This window comes from Balaenoptera borealis (genome assembly GCF_965194805.1).
Source record: "Balaenoptera borealis genome assembly, chromosome: X".
Classification (NCBI taxonomy): Eukaryota; Metazoa; Chordata; class Mammalia; order Artiodactyla; family Balaenopteridae; genus Balaenoptera; species Balaenoptera borealis.
The window spans coordinates 16,440,773-16,456,047 of NC_138881.1; the positions used below are offsets into that span (position 1 = coordinate 16,440,773).

At 41.2% G+C, this 15,275-nt stretch overlaps 1 protein-coding gene and 1 long non-coding RNA gene across 3 annotated transcripts in view; both read left to right on the forward strand.

Annotated features, from left to right (window-relative positions):
* The window catches only part of LOC309620021, a 601,726-nt gene that overhangs the window by 284,976 nt on the left and 301,475 nt on the right, over window positions 1-15,275 (forward strand). The window lies entirely within an intron of this gene.
* PDHA1 (pyruvate dehydrogenase E1 subunit alpha 1) overlaps window positions 1-15,275 on the forward strand; it is a 34,746-nt gene that overhangs the window by 13,735 nt on the left and 5,736 nt on the right. For both annotated transcript variants that reach the window (XM_082375797.1, XM_082375796.1), the window contains exons 2-8: window positions 9,655-9,714; window positions 10,288-10,461; window positions 11,258-11,384; window positions 12,081-12,172; window positions 13,024-13,116; window positions 13,961-14,116; window positions 14,364-14,435. In XM_082375797.1, coding sequence (XP_082231923.1) covers window positions 10,369-10,461; window positions 11,258-11,384; window positions 12,081-12,172; window positions 13,024-13,116; window positions 13,961-14,116; window positions 14,364-14,435 — 633 coding nt within the window. In that variant the 5' untranslated portion in view covers window positions 9,655-9,714; window positions 10,288-10,368. The remainder of the gene's footprint in view (window positions 1-9,654; window positions 9,715-10,287; window positions 10,462-11,257; window positions 11,385-12,080; window positions 12,173-13,023; window positions 13,117-13,960; window positions 14,117-14,363; window positions 14,436-15,275) is intronic.

The following is a 15,275-nucleotide window of genomic DNA, read 5'->3' on the forward strand; positions in this document are numbered from 1 at the left end:
TCTTTTAACTGAGAGTGGTTCCTCTGCTTCTTCATTTTGCTTATATTTTTCTTACTCTCTGAATTTAGGAGAAACAATTATCTACTGTAGTCTTGGAGGGCTACTTATATGCAGGTGCCTCCCTGCGTAGTTTGTGTGGGTTTAATATTTTTTTGGCATGAGGGCTGTTTTTGGTTTGGATTCTTGCCGTCTCTTTCCTCTGCGTGTGCTGGTCGTTATCCCCTTGATAGGGGATGTGCAGGTGCGTGGCCCGCCTGTGCTCCCGGGGAGGGTGGGGGCAGTGGTTGGTGCCCAGTCACGGGACCGTTGGCAGCTGCAGTGGTCTGCGTCCGCCTCTGGAGTCCGAGATGGCAGTGGCGGCTCGAGTCCGCCCCCCCGGACCTCGTGTAGGTGGTGCCCTGCTGCCTGAGAGTGCACGCACGGAGAAAGAAGCTCCTATGGCGGTCCCACCCCTCTCTTCGTGCACCCCCCAACAATGGCCCCTTGCCTTTCTGGCGGGCCCAAGCTTCTTCCCGTATTCCCTCAGTTATGGTGCACCACACTCCAGTCCCCTCAGGCTGTCTCCACGTAGCCAACTCCAGTCCTCTCCCTGGGTCTGACCTCCGAAGCCCAAACCTCAGCACCCAGCCCTTGCCCAGCCCAGTGGAGGAGCGTCTCAAGCTGGGGAGTGCAAGGTCGTGGTACCAACCGTCTGTGTAGGTCTCTCTCCGCTTTGCTTTCCACAAACCAGTTGCTGCACTCTCCTCCGAGGTTCCGAAGCTACACCTCTGTCCTGGGTGATATCTCCACCAGTGAGGGGACTTCTCAGGGTGTGGAAACCTTTTCTTTTTCACAGCTCCCTCCCAGGGGCGCAGGTCCCGTCCCTATTGCCTTCTCTCTTTTTTTTCTTTTTTCTTTTGTCCTACCCAGTTATGTGGAGATTTTCTTGCCCTCTTGCCCTGTTGTCTGAGGTCTTCTGCCAGAGCTCAGTAGATGTTCTGTGAGAACCGTTCCACATGTAGATGTATTTTTGAGGTAGTGATATTTGTGGGAGAAGGTGAGCTCCATGTCCTACTCCTCTGCCATCTTGATCCGAATCTCCCTCACACTTCTTTTTTTTAAACTTTTTAAAAACATTTTATTTATTTATTTATTTGGCTGTGTCAGGTCTTTAGTTGCAGCACACAGGATCTTTCGTTGCGGCTCATGGGCTCTTCATTGCGTGTGGGCTTCTCTCTAGTTGTGGCACATGGGCTCCAGAGCGTGCGGGCTCGGTAGTTGCGACATGCAGGCTCTCTGGTTGTGGCATGCAGGCTTGGTTGCCCCGTGGCACATGGGATCTTAGTTCCCCGACCAGGGCTCGAAGCCACGTCCCCTGCATTGGAAGGTAGATTCTTAACCACTGGACCATCAGGAAGTCCTCCCTCACACTTCTTTTTTTTTTTTTTTTTAAGTTTTATTTTTATTTTATTTATTTATTTATTTTATTTGTTTATTATTTTTGGCTGCGTTGGGTCTTCGTTGCTGCGCACAGGCTTTCTCTAGTTGCAGTGAGCGGGGGCTACTCTTCGTTGTGGTGCACGGGCTTCTCACTGCGGTGGCTTCTCTTGTTGCGGAGCATGGGCTCTAGGCGTGCAGGCTTCAGTAGCTGTGGCACACGGGCTCAGTAGTTGTGGCTTGTGGGCTCTAGAGCGCAGGCTCAGTAGTTGTGGTGCATGGGCTTTGTTGCTTGTGGCATGTGGGATCTTCCCGGACCAGGGCTCGAACCCGTGTCCCCTGCACTGGCAGGCAGATTCCTAACCACTGCGCCACCAGGGAAGCCCCGAAGCTCAGGTTCTTGATGTCTCATCGCAGAAAGAATTCAGTGAGAGACAAAGTGATAGGTAAGAAGTGGATTTATTTAGAGAGAAACACACTCCACAGAGTGTGGGCCATCTCAGAAGGTGAGAAAGGCCCCCCTCACATTTCTGATATGACTTTTGGCTTAACTTTCACTTAACGTGGCTCCTTTCACCCATTATATCAGTGAATCTTACTATTTTTGAGATTCATAGTAATGAAATGGGAGAAAGTATGTAAGTAGCTTTCTGACAGTCAAAATCTTTGACCTTATCCTCTTGCTTTTTATTATGTAGAAGTGTCATTCTTTGTTGTCGGCAATTTAGGATGGAGAAAGAGAATTTTTCGTTTTCTTGGTTACTGTTGCTTGACTGGTTTGGTCGTTAGTTTTCAGTCTCCAAAATGCAGTTTCTGTAGTTGTATCTGGAAATTTATTTTGCAAGACAAGATATATATTTCTGGCCCCACAAAACAACTTAACTGTCAAAAATAACATATCCATTTCATGATTGCCAGACATAACCTTTTGTTTGTCACCTCATACTTCTCAACTTCTTCCCAAATTTCTCAATTTTCTTCACTTATTCTTAGATGTATTGGACTCTCTCAATCTCTAACTTAACTGAAGCATTTGTCTCTAGCATTTCAGCTTTTTTCTCCAGCAATGTCATGGTTTTTGTTGGCTTTATCGGATAATGGTATATTGATGGGTGAAGAGATCACTAGATAATAGCTTTCTGCCTATTGGCTTGTACACTTAGTAGATCAACCTTACCCCTTCTCATCAAGATCAAGTCCATTGCTACAAGTTGGATGGTAAGGTAACACAGTGTATGAACATATCACATACTTTTTGTGGGATCTGAAGAATGTTCTTCAAGTCTGCATGAGAAGAAGTCATATTGGTTTACATATGTGTGACGTGGCAGAATGTGGCTAAAGTAGTACAGTACTCCTAACTGATTAAATGTTTGTGGTCTAACCTGGACCTTAGCCATCACATAGAGTACTGTTGCTGTGAGCAGAGTGAAAAGGAAACATTTCTGGCAGCTTTTTACCCCCCCGCCCCAAGCAGTGACAGCCAACTGAACATCAAGAAGGGAGCACTGGGGACTTCCCTGGCGGTTCAGTGGTTAAGACTCTGCACTTCCAATGCACGGGGCGTAGGTTTGATCCCTGGTCGGGGAACTAAGACCCCACATGCTGTGCAGCGTGGCCAAAAAAAAAAAGAAGGGAGCACTAGGACTCTTCGGTGGCCGTGCGGGTTTGAGGAGGCAGCTCGTGGGGGTGAGGTGCTTAAGGTGAGGTAACACAGACCTTGGAGCCAGATTTGCTGGGTTTGTACCCCAGCCCCAACAGTTAAGTGCTCTATGGCTTTGGGCAACTCAGGTAGCATGAATCTCATCAGCACAGAGAGAAAGCTTCACTGAAAACTCATTGCAGGTTCCACCCCCTCAACTCAGATAGCAACAGTGCAGTCAGAGGCCTGCCCTTCTAAGCCTCAGCCCCATGTAGCAATAGGAATTGAGGTTAAAACACAGATGCCACTAATCTGCACACCAAATGGCATGAGTCAATGACACCAGCTCCGAGATCTGTTTTGAGCCCAAGCAGTGGTCCAAGTTGCACATAGGTCACCTTGGTTGATCTAACAACAGATCAACTTCAGAAAGAGGCATTTTTGTCAGAATTTCACCCACTGAAAACACAGCTGGCTAATCTGTTTTTTCCCCAGTAATAAATGAGAAGCATTTATTTTATTTTTTTTAATTTTTTAATTTTATTTTATTTTATTTTTTTATACAGCAGGTTCCTATTAGTCAGCAATTTTATACACATCAGTGTATACATGTCAATCCCAATCGCCCAATTCATCACACCACCATCCCCACCCCCCCACGGCTTTCACCCCTTGGTGTCCATACGTTTGTTCTATACATCTGTGTCTCAACTTCTGCCCTGCAAACCAGTTCATCTGTACCATTTTTCTAGGTTCCACATATAGGTGTTAATATGCGATATTTGTTTTCCTCTTTCTGACTTACTTCACTCTGTATGACAGTCTCTAGATCCATCCACGTCTCAACAAATGACCCAATTTCGTTCCTTTTTATGGCTGAGTAATATTCCATTGTATATATGTACCACATCTTCTTTATCCATTCGTCTGTCGATGGGCATTTAGGTTGCTTCCATGACCTGGCTATTGTAAATAGTGCTGCAATGAACATTGGGGTGCATGTGTATTTTTTTTTTTTTTTTTTAATTTTCTCACATTTTTATTTATTTATTTATTTGTGGCTGTGTTGGGTCTTCGTTTCTGTGCGAGGGCTTTCTCCAGTTGTGGCAAGCGGGGGCCACTCTTCATCGCGGTGCGCGGGCCTCTCATTACCACGGCCTCTCCTGTTGCGGAGCACAGGCTCCAGACGCGCAGGCTCAGCAACTGTGGCTCACGGGCCCAGCCGCTCCGCGGCATGTGGGATCCTCCCAGACCAGGGCTCGAACCCGTGTCCCCTGCATTGGCAGGCAGACTCTCAACCACTGCGCCACCAGGGAAGCCCGCATGTGTATTTTTGAATTATGGTTTTCTCTGGGTATATGCCCAGTAGTGGGATTGCTGGATCATGTGGTAATTCTATCTTTAGTTTTTTAAGGAACCTCCATACTGTTCTCTATAGTGGCTGTATCAATTTACATTCCCACCAACAGTGCAAGAGGGTTCCCTTTTCTCTACACCCTCTCCAGCATTTGTTGTTTGTAGATTTTCTGTTGATGCCCATTCTAACTGGTGTGAGGTGATACCTCATTGTAGTTTTGATTTGCATTTCTCTAATAATTAGTGATGTTGAGCAGCTTTTCATGTGCTTCTTGGCCATCTGTATGTCTTTGGAGAAATGTCTATTTAGGTCTTCTGCCCATTTTTGGATTGGGTTCTTTGTTTCTTTAATATTGAGCTGCATGAGCTGTTTATATATTTTGGAGATTAATCCTTTGTCAGTTGATTCATTTGCAAATATTTTCTCCCATTCTGAGGGTTGTCTTTTCATCTTCTTTATGGTTTCCTTTGCTGTGCAAAAGCTTTGAAGTTTCATTAGGTTCCATTTGTTTATTTTTGTTTTTATTTCCATTACTCTAGGAGGTGGATCAAAAAAGATCTTGCTGTGATTTATGTCAAAGAGTGTTCTTCCTATGTTTTCCTCTAAGAGTTTTATAGTGTCCAGTCTTACATTTAGGTCTCTAATCCATTTTGAGTTTATTTTTGTGTATGGTGTTAGGGAGTGTTCTAATTTCATTCTTTTACATGTAGCTGTCCAGTTTTCCCAGCACCACTTATTGAAGAGACTGTCTTTTCTCCATTGTATATCCTTGCCTCCTTTGTTGTAGATTAGTTGACCATAGGTGCGTGGGTTTATCTCTGGGCTTTCTATCTTGTTCCATTGATCTATATTTCTGTTTTTGTGCCAGTACCATATTGTCTTGATTACTGTAGCTTTGTAGTATAGTCTGAAGTCAGGGAGTCTGATTCCTCCAGCTCCGTTTTTTTCCCTCAAAACTGCTTTGGCTATTCGGGGTCTTTTGTGTCTCCATACAAATTTTAAGATTTTTTTGTTCTAGTTCCGTAAAAAATGCCATTGGTAATTTGATAGGGATTGCATTGAATCTGTAGATTGCTTTGGGTAGTATAGTCATTTTCACAATATTGATTCTTCCAATCCAAGAACATGGTATATCTCTCCATCTGTTGGTATCATCTTTAATTTCTTTCATCAGTGTCTTATAGTTTTCTGCATACAGGTCTTTTGTCTCCCTAGGTAGGTTTATTCCTAGGTATTTTATTCTTTTTATTGCAGTGGTAAATGGGAGTGTTTCCTTAATTTCTCTTTCAGATTTTTCATCATTAGTGTATAGGAATGCACGAGATTGCTGTGCATTAATTTTGTATCCTGCAACTTTACCAGATTCATTGATTAGCTCTAGTAGGTTTCTGGTGGCATCTTTAGGATTCTCTATGTATAGTATCATGTCATCTGCAAACAGTGACAATTTTACTTCTTCTTTTCCAATTTGTATTCCTTTTATTTCTTTTTCTTCTCTGATTGCCGTGGCTGGGACTTCCAAAACTATGTTGAATAATGGTGGTGAGAGTGGACATCCTTGTCTTGTTCCTGATCTTAGAGGAAATGCTTTCAGTTTTTCACCATTGAGAATGATGTTTGCTGTGGGTTTGTCATATATTGCCTTCATTATGTTGAGGTAGGTTCCCTCTATGCTCACTTTCTGGAGAGTTTTTTTTTATCATAAATGGGTGTTGAATTTTGTCAAAAGCTTTTTCTGCATCTATTGAGATGATCATATGGTTTTTATTCTTCAGTTTGTTAATATGGTGTATCACATTGATTGATTTGCGTATATTGAAGAATCCTTGCATCCCTGGGATAAATCCCACTTGATCATGGTGTATGATCCTTTTAATGTGTTGTTGGATTCTGTTTGCTAGTATTTTGTTAAGGATTTTTGCATCTATTTTCATCAGTGATATTAGTCTGTAATTTTCTTTTTTTGTAGTATCTTTGTCTGGTTTTGGTATCAGGGTGATGGTGGCCTCATACAATGAGTTTGGGAGTGTTCCTTCCTCTGCAGTTTTTTGGAAGAGTTTGAGAAGGATGGGCGTTAGCTCTTCTCTAAATGTTTGATAGAATTCACCTGTGAAGCCATCTGGTCCTGGACTTTTGTTTGTTGGAAGATTTTTAATCACAGTTTCAATTTCATCACTTGTGATTGGTCTGTTCATATTTTCTATTTCTTCCTGGTTCAGTCTTGGAAGGTTATACCCTTCTAAGAATTTGTCCATTTCTTCCAGGTTGTCCATTTTATTGGCATAGAGTTGCTTGTAGTAGTCTCTTAGGATGCTTTGTATTTCTGTGGTGTCTGTTGTAACTTCTCCTTTTTCATTTCTAATTTTATTGATTTGAGTCCTCTACCCTCTTTTTCTTGATGAGTCTGGCTAATGGTTTATCAATGTTGTTTATCTTCTCAAAGAACCAGCTTTTAGTTTTATTGATCTTTGCTATTGTTTTCCTTGTTTCTATTTCATTTATTTCTGCTCTGATCTTTATGATTTCTTTCTTTCTGCTAACTTTGGGTTTTGTTTGTTCTTCTTTCTCTAGTTCCTTTAGGTGTAAGGTTAGATTGTTTATTTGAAATTTTTTTTGTTTCTTGAGGTAGGCTCGTATAGCTATAAAGTTCCCTCTTAGCACTGCTTTTGCTGCATCCCATAGGTTTTGGATCATCGTGTTTTCATTGTCATTTGTCTCTAGGTATTTTTGGATTTCCTGTTTGATTTCTTCAGTGATATCTTGGTTATTTAGTAACGTCTTGTTTAGCCTCCATGTGTTTTTTTTTTACGGTTTTTTTCCCTGTAATTGATTTCTAATCTTACAGTGTGTGGTCAGAAAAGATGCTTGATATGATTTCAATTTTCTTAAATTTACTGAGGCTTGATTTGTGACCCAAGATGTGATATACCCTGGAGAATGTTCCGTGTGCACTTGAGAAGAAAGTGTAATCTGCTGTTTTGGGATGGAATGTCCTGTAAATATCAATTAAATCTATCTGGTCTATTGTGTCATTTAAAGCTTCTGTTTCCTTATTTATTTTCACTTTGGATGATCTGTCCATTGGTGTAAGTGAGGTGTTAAAAGTCCCCCACTATTATTGTGTTACTGTCGATTTCCTCTTTTATAGCTATTAGCAGTTGCCTTATGTATTGAGGTGCTCCTATGTTGGGTGCATATACATTTATAATTGTTATATCTTCTTCTTGGATTGATCCCTTGATTATTATGTAGTGTCCTTCCTTGTCTCTTGTAACATTCTTTATTTTAAAGTCTATTTTATCTGATATGAGTATAGCTACTCCAGCTTTCTTTTGATTTCCATTTGCATGGAATATCTTTTTCCATCCCCTCACTTTCAGTCTGTATGTGTGCCTAGGTCTGAAGTGGGTCTCTTGTAGACAGCATATATATGGGTCTTGTTTTTGTATCCATTCAGCAAGCCTGTGTCTTTTGGTTGGAGCATTTGATCCATTCATGTTTAAGGTAATTATCGATATGTATGTTCCTATGATCATTTTCTGTAATTGTTTTGGGTTTGTTTTTGTAGGTCCTTTTCTTCTCTTGTGTTTCCCACTTAGAGAAGTTCCTTTAGCATTTGTTGTAGAGCTGGTTTGGTGGTGCTGAATTCTCTTAGCTTTTGCTTGTCTGTAAAGCTTTTGATTTCTCCATCGAATCTGAATGAGATCCTTGCCGGGTAGAGTAATCTTGGTTGTAGGTTCTTCCCTTTCATCACTTTAAGTATATCATGCCACTCCCTTCTGGCTTGTAGAGTTTCTGCTGAGAAATCAGCTGTTAACCTTATGGGAGTTCCCTTGTATGTTATTTATCGTTTTTCCCTTGCTGCTTTCAATAATTTTCTTTGTCTTTAATTTTTGCCAATTTGATTACTGTGTCTCAGCGTGTTTCTCCTTGTGTTTATCCTGTATGGGACTCTGCGCTTCCTGGACTTGGGTGGCTATTTCCTTTCCCATGTTAGGGAAGTTTTCGACTATGATCTCTTCAAGTATTTTCTCTGGTCCTTTCTCTCTCTCTTCTCCTTCTGGGACCCCTATAATGTGAATGTTGTGTTTCATGTTGTCCCAGAGGTCTCTTAGGCTGTCTTCATTTCTTTTCATTCTTTTTTCTTTATTCTGTTCCGCAGCAGTGAATTCCACCATTCTGTCTTCCAGGTCACTTATCCGTTCTTCTGCCTCAGTTATTCTGCTATTGATTCCTTCTAGTGTAGTTTTCATTTCAGTTATTGTATTGTTCATCTTTGTTTGTTCTTTAATTCTTCTAGGTCTTTGTTAAACATTTATTGCATCTTCTTGATCTTTGCCTCCATTCTTTTTCCAAGGTCCCGCATCATCTTCACTATCATTATTCTGAATTCTTTTCCTGGAAGGTTGCCTATCTCCACTTCATTTAGTTGTTTTTCTGGGGTTTTATGTTGTTCCTTCATCTGGTACATAGCCCTCTGCCTTTTCATCTTGTCTATCTTTCTGTGAACGTGGTTGTTGTTCACAGGCTGCAGGATTGTAGTTCTTCTTGCTTCTGCTGTCTGCCCTCTCGAGGAGCATTTATTATTTCAAAAAAAAAAAAAAAAAGGAAGGGAGTTGTAGAGAATATCTTCCTTCTGGTGCTGTTCGAATCATAAAACATCCCTCAAATCTTTTGTTTTTTTAAGTCAGGGAATGCTAGGTATCTTTTCTTTTGTCTTGTACATTTCTCACTAAGGTGTTTATCTCATGCTTTGTGTAGTTTAAAATATTTTTCTTATAGTACCGTTTCATAGGGAAGTGATTTGCCTGAAATAGGAGTTGAATCATAGTTTTATTTGAAGAACAATTCTGAAAGTAAAGCATTAGCTTGCTCAGCCTATGTGGTTGTGACTAAGAATAGCATAAACATACCCCACAGATTATCTAGTCTCTTCAATTTGGCCATTAACTTCATTATGTTTTCACTGTAATTTCTTTGAAAACAAAGTGACTAAATAGACGGGTTTCTGCAGTTTGCCTTCAGATGGGGGTACAATCATGTTTCATTGGCCAAAGCATGGATTCATTTTGGAGGATAAGATCCCAACACAGTGAACAGAATGGAAGATAGCCCATGAATGTGTTAGGGCTTTTAGAGTTCTAGGACTGCATCCTGATAACTGATTAATAAGGATAACAACTCAAAAATAACCAACAATAAAAAGCACTGATATACTTGTATATTTTGATCTTTCAAGGCAAGCAGAGTGCTGGTGGCATCCCGTAATTTTGCAAATGATGCTACATTTGAAATTAAGGTAAGAGGTGTTTTGCTTCGTGTTAAATTTTTTTCCACAGGTACACTTTGATATATAGTTTTACCTTTGCAATAGAGCATTTTGATATTCATGCTTTTCACCATTTTATTCCAAATATTCTAGAATCGAAGATTCAGAGAAGTTTAGCAAAAATTAGAATTTACTCCTTTTATGTAGCAGCTTTTTGGTAGTTCGGAGCAGGAGAGCAAGCTAAAAAAATTAAAGACCTCCTCTAGGACTTAAAATGTGATTTGGTAACATGTTTGAATAAGAAGATTCTTAGAATGCTTCTTTGAAAGTTTGTCTTTCAACCTATAACTCAGTGGACTTCTAGGGGTTTTCAGTGAAAGTCATCTTAGAAAGATTTCCTTCCTCCAAAACCCCATCTCATTGCACAGTGAGTTTTATGAAGGAATCAAAAGCAATATGCAGTATTTCTGATGTGCTCGCCTGCTGGTTTTCAAGTTCAGTATTTGCTGGTTTTCGATTTAAATATTTCGAGTTAGATCTTAGAATGGGTTGGCAGTGTTTACATTGTAGTGACTGAGAGATAATTGTCTGATTCCATTTCAGAAATGTGATCTTCACCGGCTGGAAGAGGGCCCTCCTGTCACTACAGTGCTCACCAGGGAGGATGGGCTCAAATACTACAGGATGATGCAGACTGTTCGTCGAATGGAGTTAAAAGCAGATCAGCTATATAAGCAGAAAATAATTCGTGGTTTCTGTCACTTGTGTGATGGTCAGGTGGGTGGTAGTTTTGTAATAAAACTGTGTTACTTAGGAATTGAAGTATGGTGTGTGTTTATTGGCTTTTACCCTGTTTTATCTGTCTGAAGGATTTGAGGCTGGTATTTTAGAATAAAAATGAGAATGCTGAGACCTGCTAGGAAGCGATGCTAAAGAATTTACTCATGTATCACATTGCTGACTTCCTGTGCCATTACAGCATTATGATCACCTGTACTGAGTATACTTTTGGGGGAAGGGTTTTTGTTTTGTTTTTTGTTTTGTAGGTTTAGGCCAAGGTTTACAAAATGAAATGCCTACCAGGGATCAGTTAGGTAGAATAAATGAGTGAAGGCTGCCAGCTGTATGAAGAATCGAGAATGGTGACAGGGACTGGTGGTGAAGTGGAGCAGACAGGCCCCACCCGCAGGGGTAGAGTCATAACCGGCTGGTAGTACAGCCACTTGGTGCCATGTGGAAATACGGGGCTGCTGCTTCCTGTTGCTGATGTCTTCGAGAGAAGACAGACGTCTCCATTTTCATGTGAAATTCCCGCATATTTTAATGTTCACATTTGATTCAGGATTTTTTCAAATCACCATACAGACTTAAAAGAAACAATGTATCTGTGGATTGCCAGTTTATGGCTCTGGCTTGGGCCTTGCCCTCTACGCTGTTTCTGGTGAAAAATAGAGGTATTTGTTGTTATTAATGAAGAGTTCTACTAGGCCAAATGTTTCATAATAGTCTAGGAAACCTTTTAACTAGAAATGTGTACTGTACTGACTCATTGCCACTTCTTTCTTGAATGCAGGAAGCTTGTTGTGTGGGCCTGGAGGCCGGCATAAACCCCACAGACCATCTGATCACAGCGTATCGGGCTCATGGCTTTACGTTTACTCGTGGGCTTTCTGTCCGAGCAATTCTCGCAGAGCTTACAGGTTTGCTATTAATTTAAAAAAAGGGGAAATTAAGTTTTCAGATCTCCTATTAATATGCTAACCGTTTATAGTTAACATTGAAACCTTTTTGAGGGTTAAAAAAAAAAAAAACTGAAACCAAAAAAACCTCTCTCTCCCTTTTGGTGCTCTGGTACCTCTATTGTGCTTTTGAGTAAACTGACCATTTTTGAGGTTATCTGGCCTCTCAGGTAAAAGGTCAGCTCTATAAAATCAGAATAGTGTTTATCAGTCAAGCATGCCAATAGAAATCTAACAAAGAAAGTAAATTGAGTATAAGTATTTCATTGGGTAGAAATTAAATTCTAGGAATCTTCTCAAAAGTCCCTTTGTCCCCCTTGACTCTTATACCAGTGTAGGAGAAATCGAAAGATGTTTGTAACTGGCCAAAACAAAAGTCTAGGGTACCACACTAACATCTGAAGAAAACTCAGTGATTAGAGAGCTGAAAAAGTTGGAAAGGTCAAGGACATGGGACTGGTCTGACCTTCATTATAAAGGGGCCAGGAGACAAGGAGGACTTGTCTATGTATTTGCATAGAGGGACAGGTGCTTATGTAGTTGAATCGGTTTCTGAGTTTTAATGGTTGAGCCTCTACGTAAATACTCAGGGTGTGATTTTGTTTGTTTTATATATTTGGTCTGTGATGTGTCATGTTTGTGTGATGCCACTTCTAGGACGAAGAGGAGGTTGTGCTAAAGGAAAAGGAGGATCGATGCATATGTACGCCAAGAACTTCTACGGGGGCAATGGCATTGTGGGAGCTCAGGTAGTTGAGGGCTACGATTGTATGATTTTCTGGATTTGGCCCTGGCCCACATCTGTGCAATATTTTGTACCCCAGAGAACTTCCCTCTGAAGTACTTCAGTACTTGGGGGGCACAGTGTGCTTTAAATGACCTCTTGCTTCATACCCTGTCATTTGATCATTTAATAAATAGATTTGGACAGTGATTTAAAATGTTTCCTTTTAGGTATTTGTTATGTTTTATAAGTAAGCAAGAGCCTCTAGCAGTAGAACTATACCTTTGCCTTTTGATTGATATTTAAGTACATTAATTGCTTTGTCACATCCTCTTGGCCACACCTCTCTCCCTGCTGTAGACAGCGCTGGCACTGGTACCAGACCAGGAGAGGCAGGTGGTCAGGATCTTAAGGGCCTAGTTTGAATCTAAAGCCAGCTTCTGTGGTTATACCGTCCTCCTTGTTCTCATCAGTTAGTAAATAATCAACAAGTAACAGTATAAGATCATATCTAGATTGTTCGGTTTACTTTCTAATATATTAAGGTTCTAGCATCTGGGTTTTTTTGTTTGTTTTGGGTATTTTTTTAAATTCTTGGTTTCTTTTTCTTTTTTTGGCTTTTTAGTATTTATTAGCAGTTGAATCTCTGAATGCATAAATGTTATTGCTAAATGGTTGACACAGAATACGATAGTAGTTATTCGTGTTACTTTGCCAGTTTGTTTATAATATTGGGGGTAGGGTAAGCAGAGACAGGGTTGGGGTAGGGACAGTGTCACTTCTATCTCACATTCTGGTCAGGAGTTAACATTCAGAGCATTAACTTCTTCCCTCACGCATTTCTGTGGTTCCTTTCTTGGTTGTCCTTAATATTAGGTGCCCCTGGGAGCTGGGATTGCTCTGGCCTGTAAGTATAACGAAAAAGATGAAATCTGTTTGACTTTGTATGGTGATGGCGCTGCTAATCAGGTGAGTATGTGTCTCTTAACTTTGCAATACTGATTACAGTTTTATGTCCAAAGTGTTGAATATTCATAGTTCAAGTTTGTGGCAAAGTAGTATATTGCTTACTAGTTGAAATGGCCATTTATATGGCAAGCTAAAATTTGATTTTGTGGCCACATTAGAGATTTACATCCTGGCATTGTTTCACAAGTGCTTTATATAGGTGTACTCCTGAGAGTACGCTCACCTCTGCTCTGCCTCATTGCTCCACAGACTCTCTGGGGAAGGACTGATTTACATTTTAACCCTTGGCAAACCAGTTCTTAAACCAGTACTGTAATGTACAGACTCATTCTCCTGAATGCCAAGGCACTGTCAGACTCCTCTCGTAGTTTCTGAGCCCTGACCCCTGCTCTTCGGTCATGGTCTGAGTAATCACCAGTCTGTGGCTGACACCCTGCGAGGCCCTGCTCTGGATGCTGATTCTCAGACACTGGTTCACTCTGGTTATCCAGAGGGTCTCATAGAATTTATAATAAAGCACAAAACTAGGCAGCTGTAGTACATTCTTACATGTCGATCTTTTCCCATTGTATTCTCTACTGCTGCCTTGGCCCTACAGAAGCAAGTAGTAGTACTTGGTTTGTCACTTCCTTAGCGGCAAAAGAGATGATGCGTTTGCTGCGCCGTGCCCCCCCCCCCCCCCCCCAAGCGCACACACTCCTTTGCTTCAGAAGCTTAGTTGTGGGTGAGGCGTTTCATCCTATGAAAGCTTTCTCTGCTGGGTAGAGCAGCGGCTGTTGTGGATGATGAAGTCTAGAGAAAAACAGCAAAATGAAACCACTTGAACTTTTATACATACTTCCAGGGTCAGATATTCGAAGCTTACAATATGGCGGCTTTGTGGAAATTGCCTTGTATTTTCATCTGTGAGAATAACCGCTATGGGATGGGAACATCGGTGGAGAGAGCGGCAGCCAGCACTGATTACTACAAGAGAGGCGACTTCATTCCTGGGCTGAGGGTAAGGACACCTGTTGTAGAGCTGGAGCTACACCCTCATGGCCTGATGCCCAGGCACTCTGTCAAGTGCCCTTGAAAATCTCAGATCAAAGAGTTCTGTTTTCTTAGTGGATGAACAGGTCGTGTAAGATGAAAATGGTTTTAGGCAGTTGGATTTATGCTCTGCCCCTTTCCTTTTTATTTTTAAAATTTTATTGAAGTATAGTTAATTTACAATGTTGTGTTTAATCTTTCCCATTTATTAATAGGTAGATGGAATGGATATCCTATGTGTCCGGGAGGCCACAAGGTTTGCAGCTGCCTACTGTAGATCTGGAAAGGTAAGATTTTTCTTGTAGGCCTCTAGGCTAGAGATTTCTAATGACATTTATCTGTCTTAAAGTTAAAAGAATGCCTCCTGTGTCGATTGTAGCAATTTAGGAGTAGCTGCTAATTGAGGCGTAAAAGATAGAAGCAGGGTCCAGTTAAGCGAATCGGGTCCCTTCATAAATAACACGGTCTTGATAGCTCACGTCTTGGGAAACATTCCATGTTAGCCCCATTTGGGGTAAATCTTTCCTTCCAGTGCTCCCTCAGCATTCTGCCTCTGTCTTCATTGTGACAATCTGTTTTGCCTTTTGGTTTGGTTAATTATGTGCCTCTAACTCCCCCCCCCCCCCCCATCATCAATCATAAGCCCCTTGAGTGAATAGACTGGGGACTCCTACAGTGCCCTGCACAGAACTTTGCTTATGTAAAATAGGCATCCAGTATAAGTTTGTCTTCTATAAATTAAATAATATGTTTAAATTATGTAGTCTTAGTCACGCTGTTTCAGTCCTAAGAATCTTGACCCTTACAGTTATAGCAGTGGAGGGAGAAGGGAACAGTGAGATTGGCCTAAAAAGAGGCTTACATGCCATCTGAGCTGGTGGAGAGATGTTCTTCTCCCTAAATCAGTGTTCCACAGCCCAGAAAGCAGGCCCCTGAGGTTTACCTTTCAGTGACTTCCCCCACGCACGTGTTTGGGCAGTAATGCAAATAAGATTTGGCTGGCAGTGATGAAAATGGAAGAGAGGGTGAAGAGGGGAGGGAGCTGTAGAACGGTTGAACAAGAAGAAAATGAGATGACTAAGATGGCAGGTTGGTGGCAGTGGGCTCAGTGGTCTGTATCAGGACTC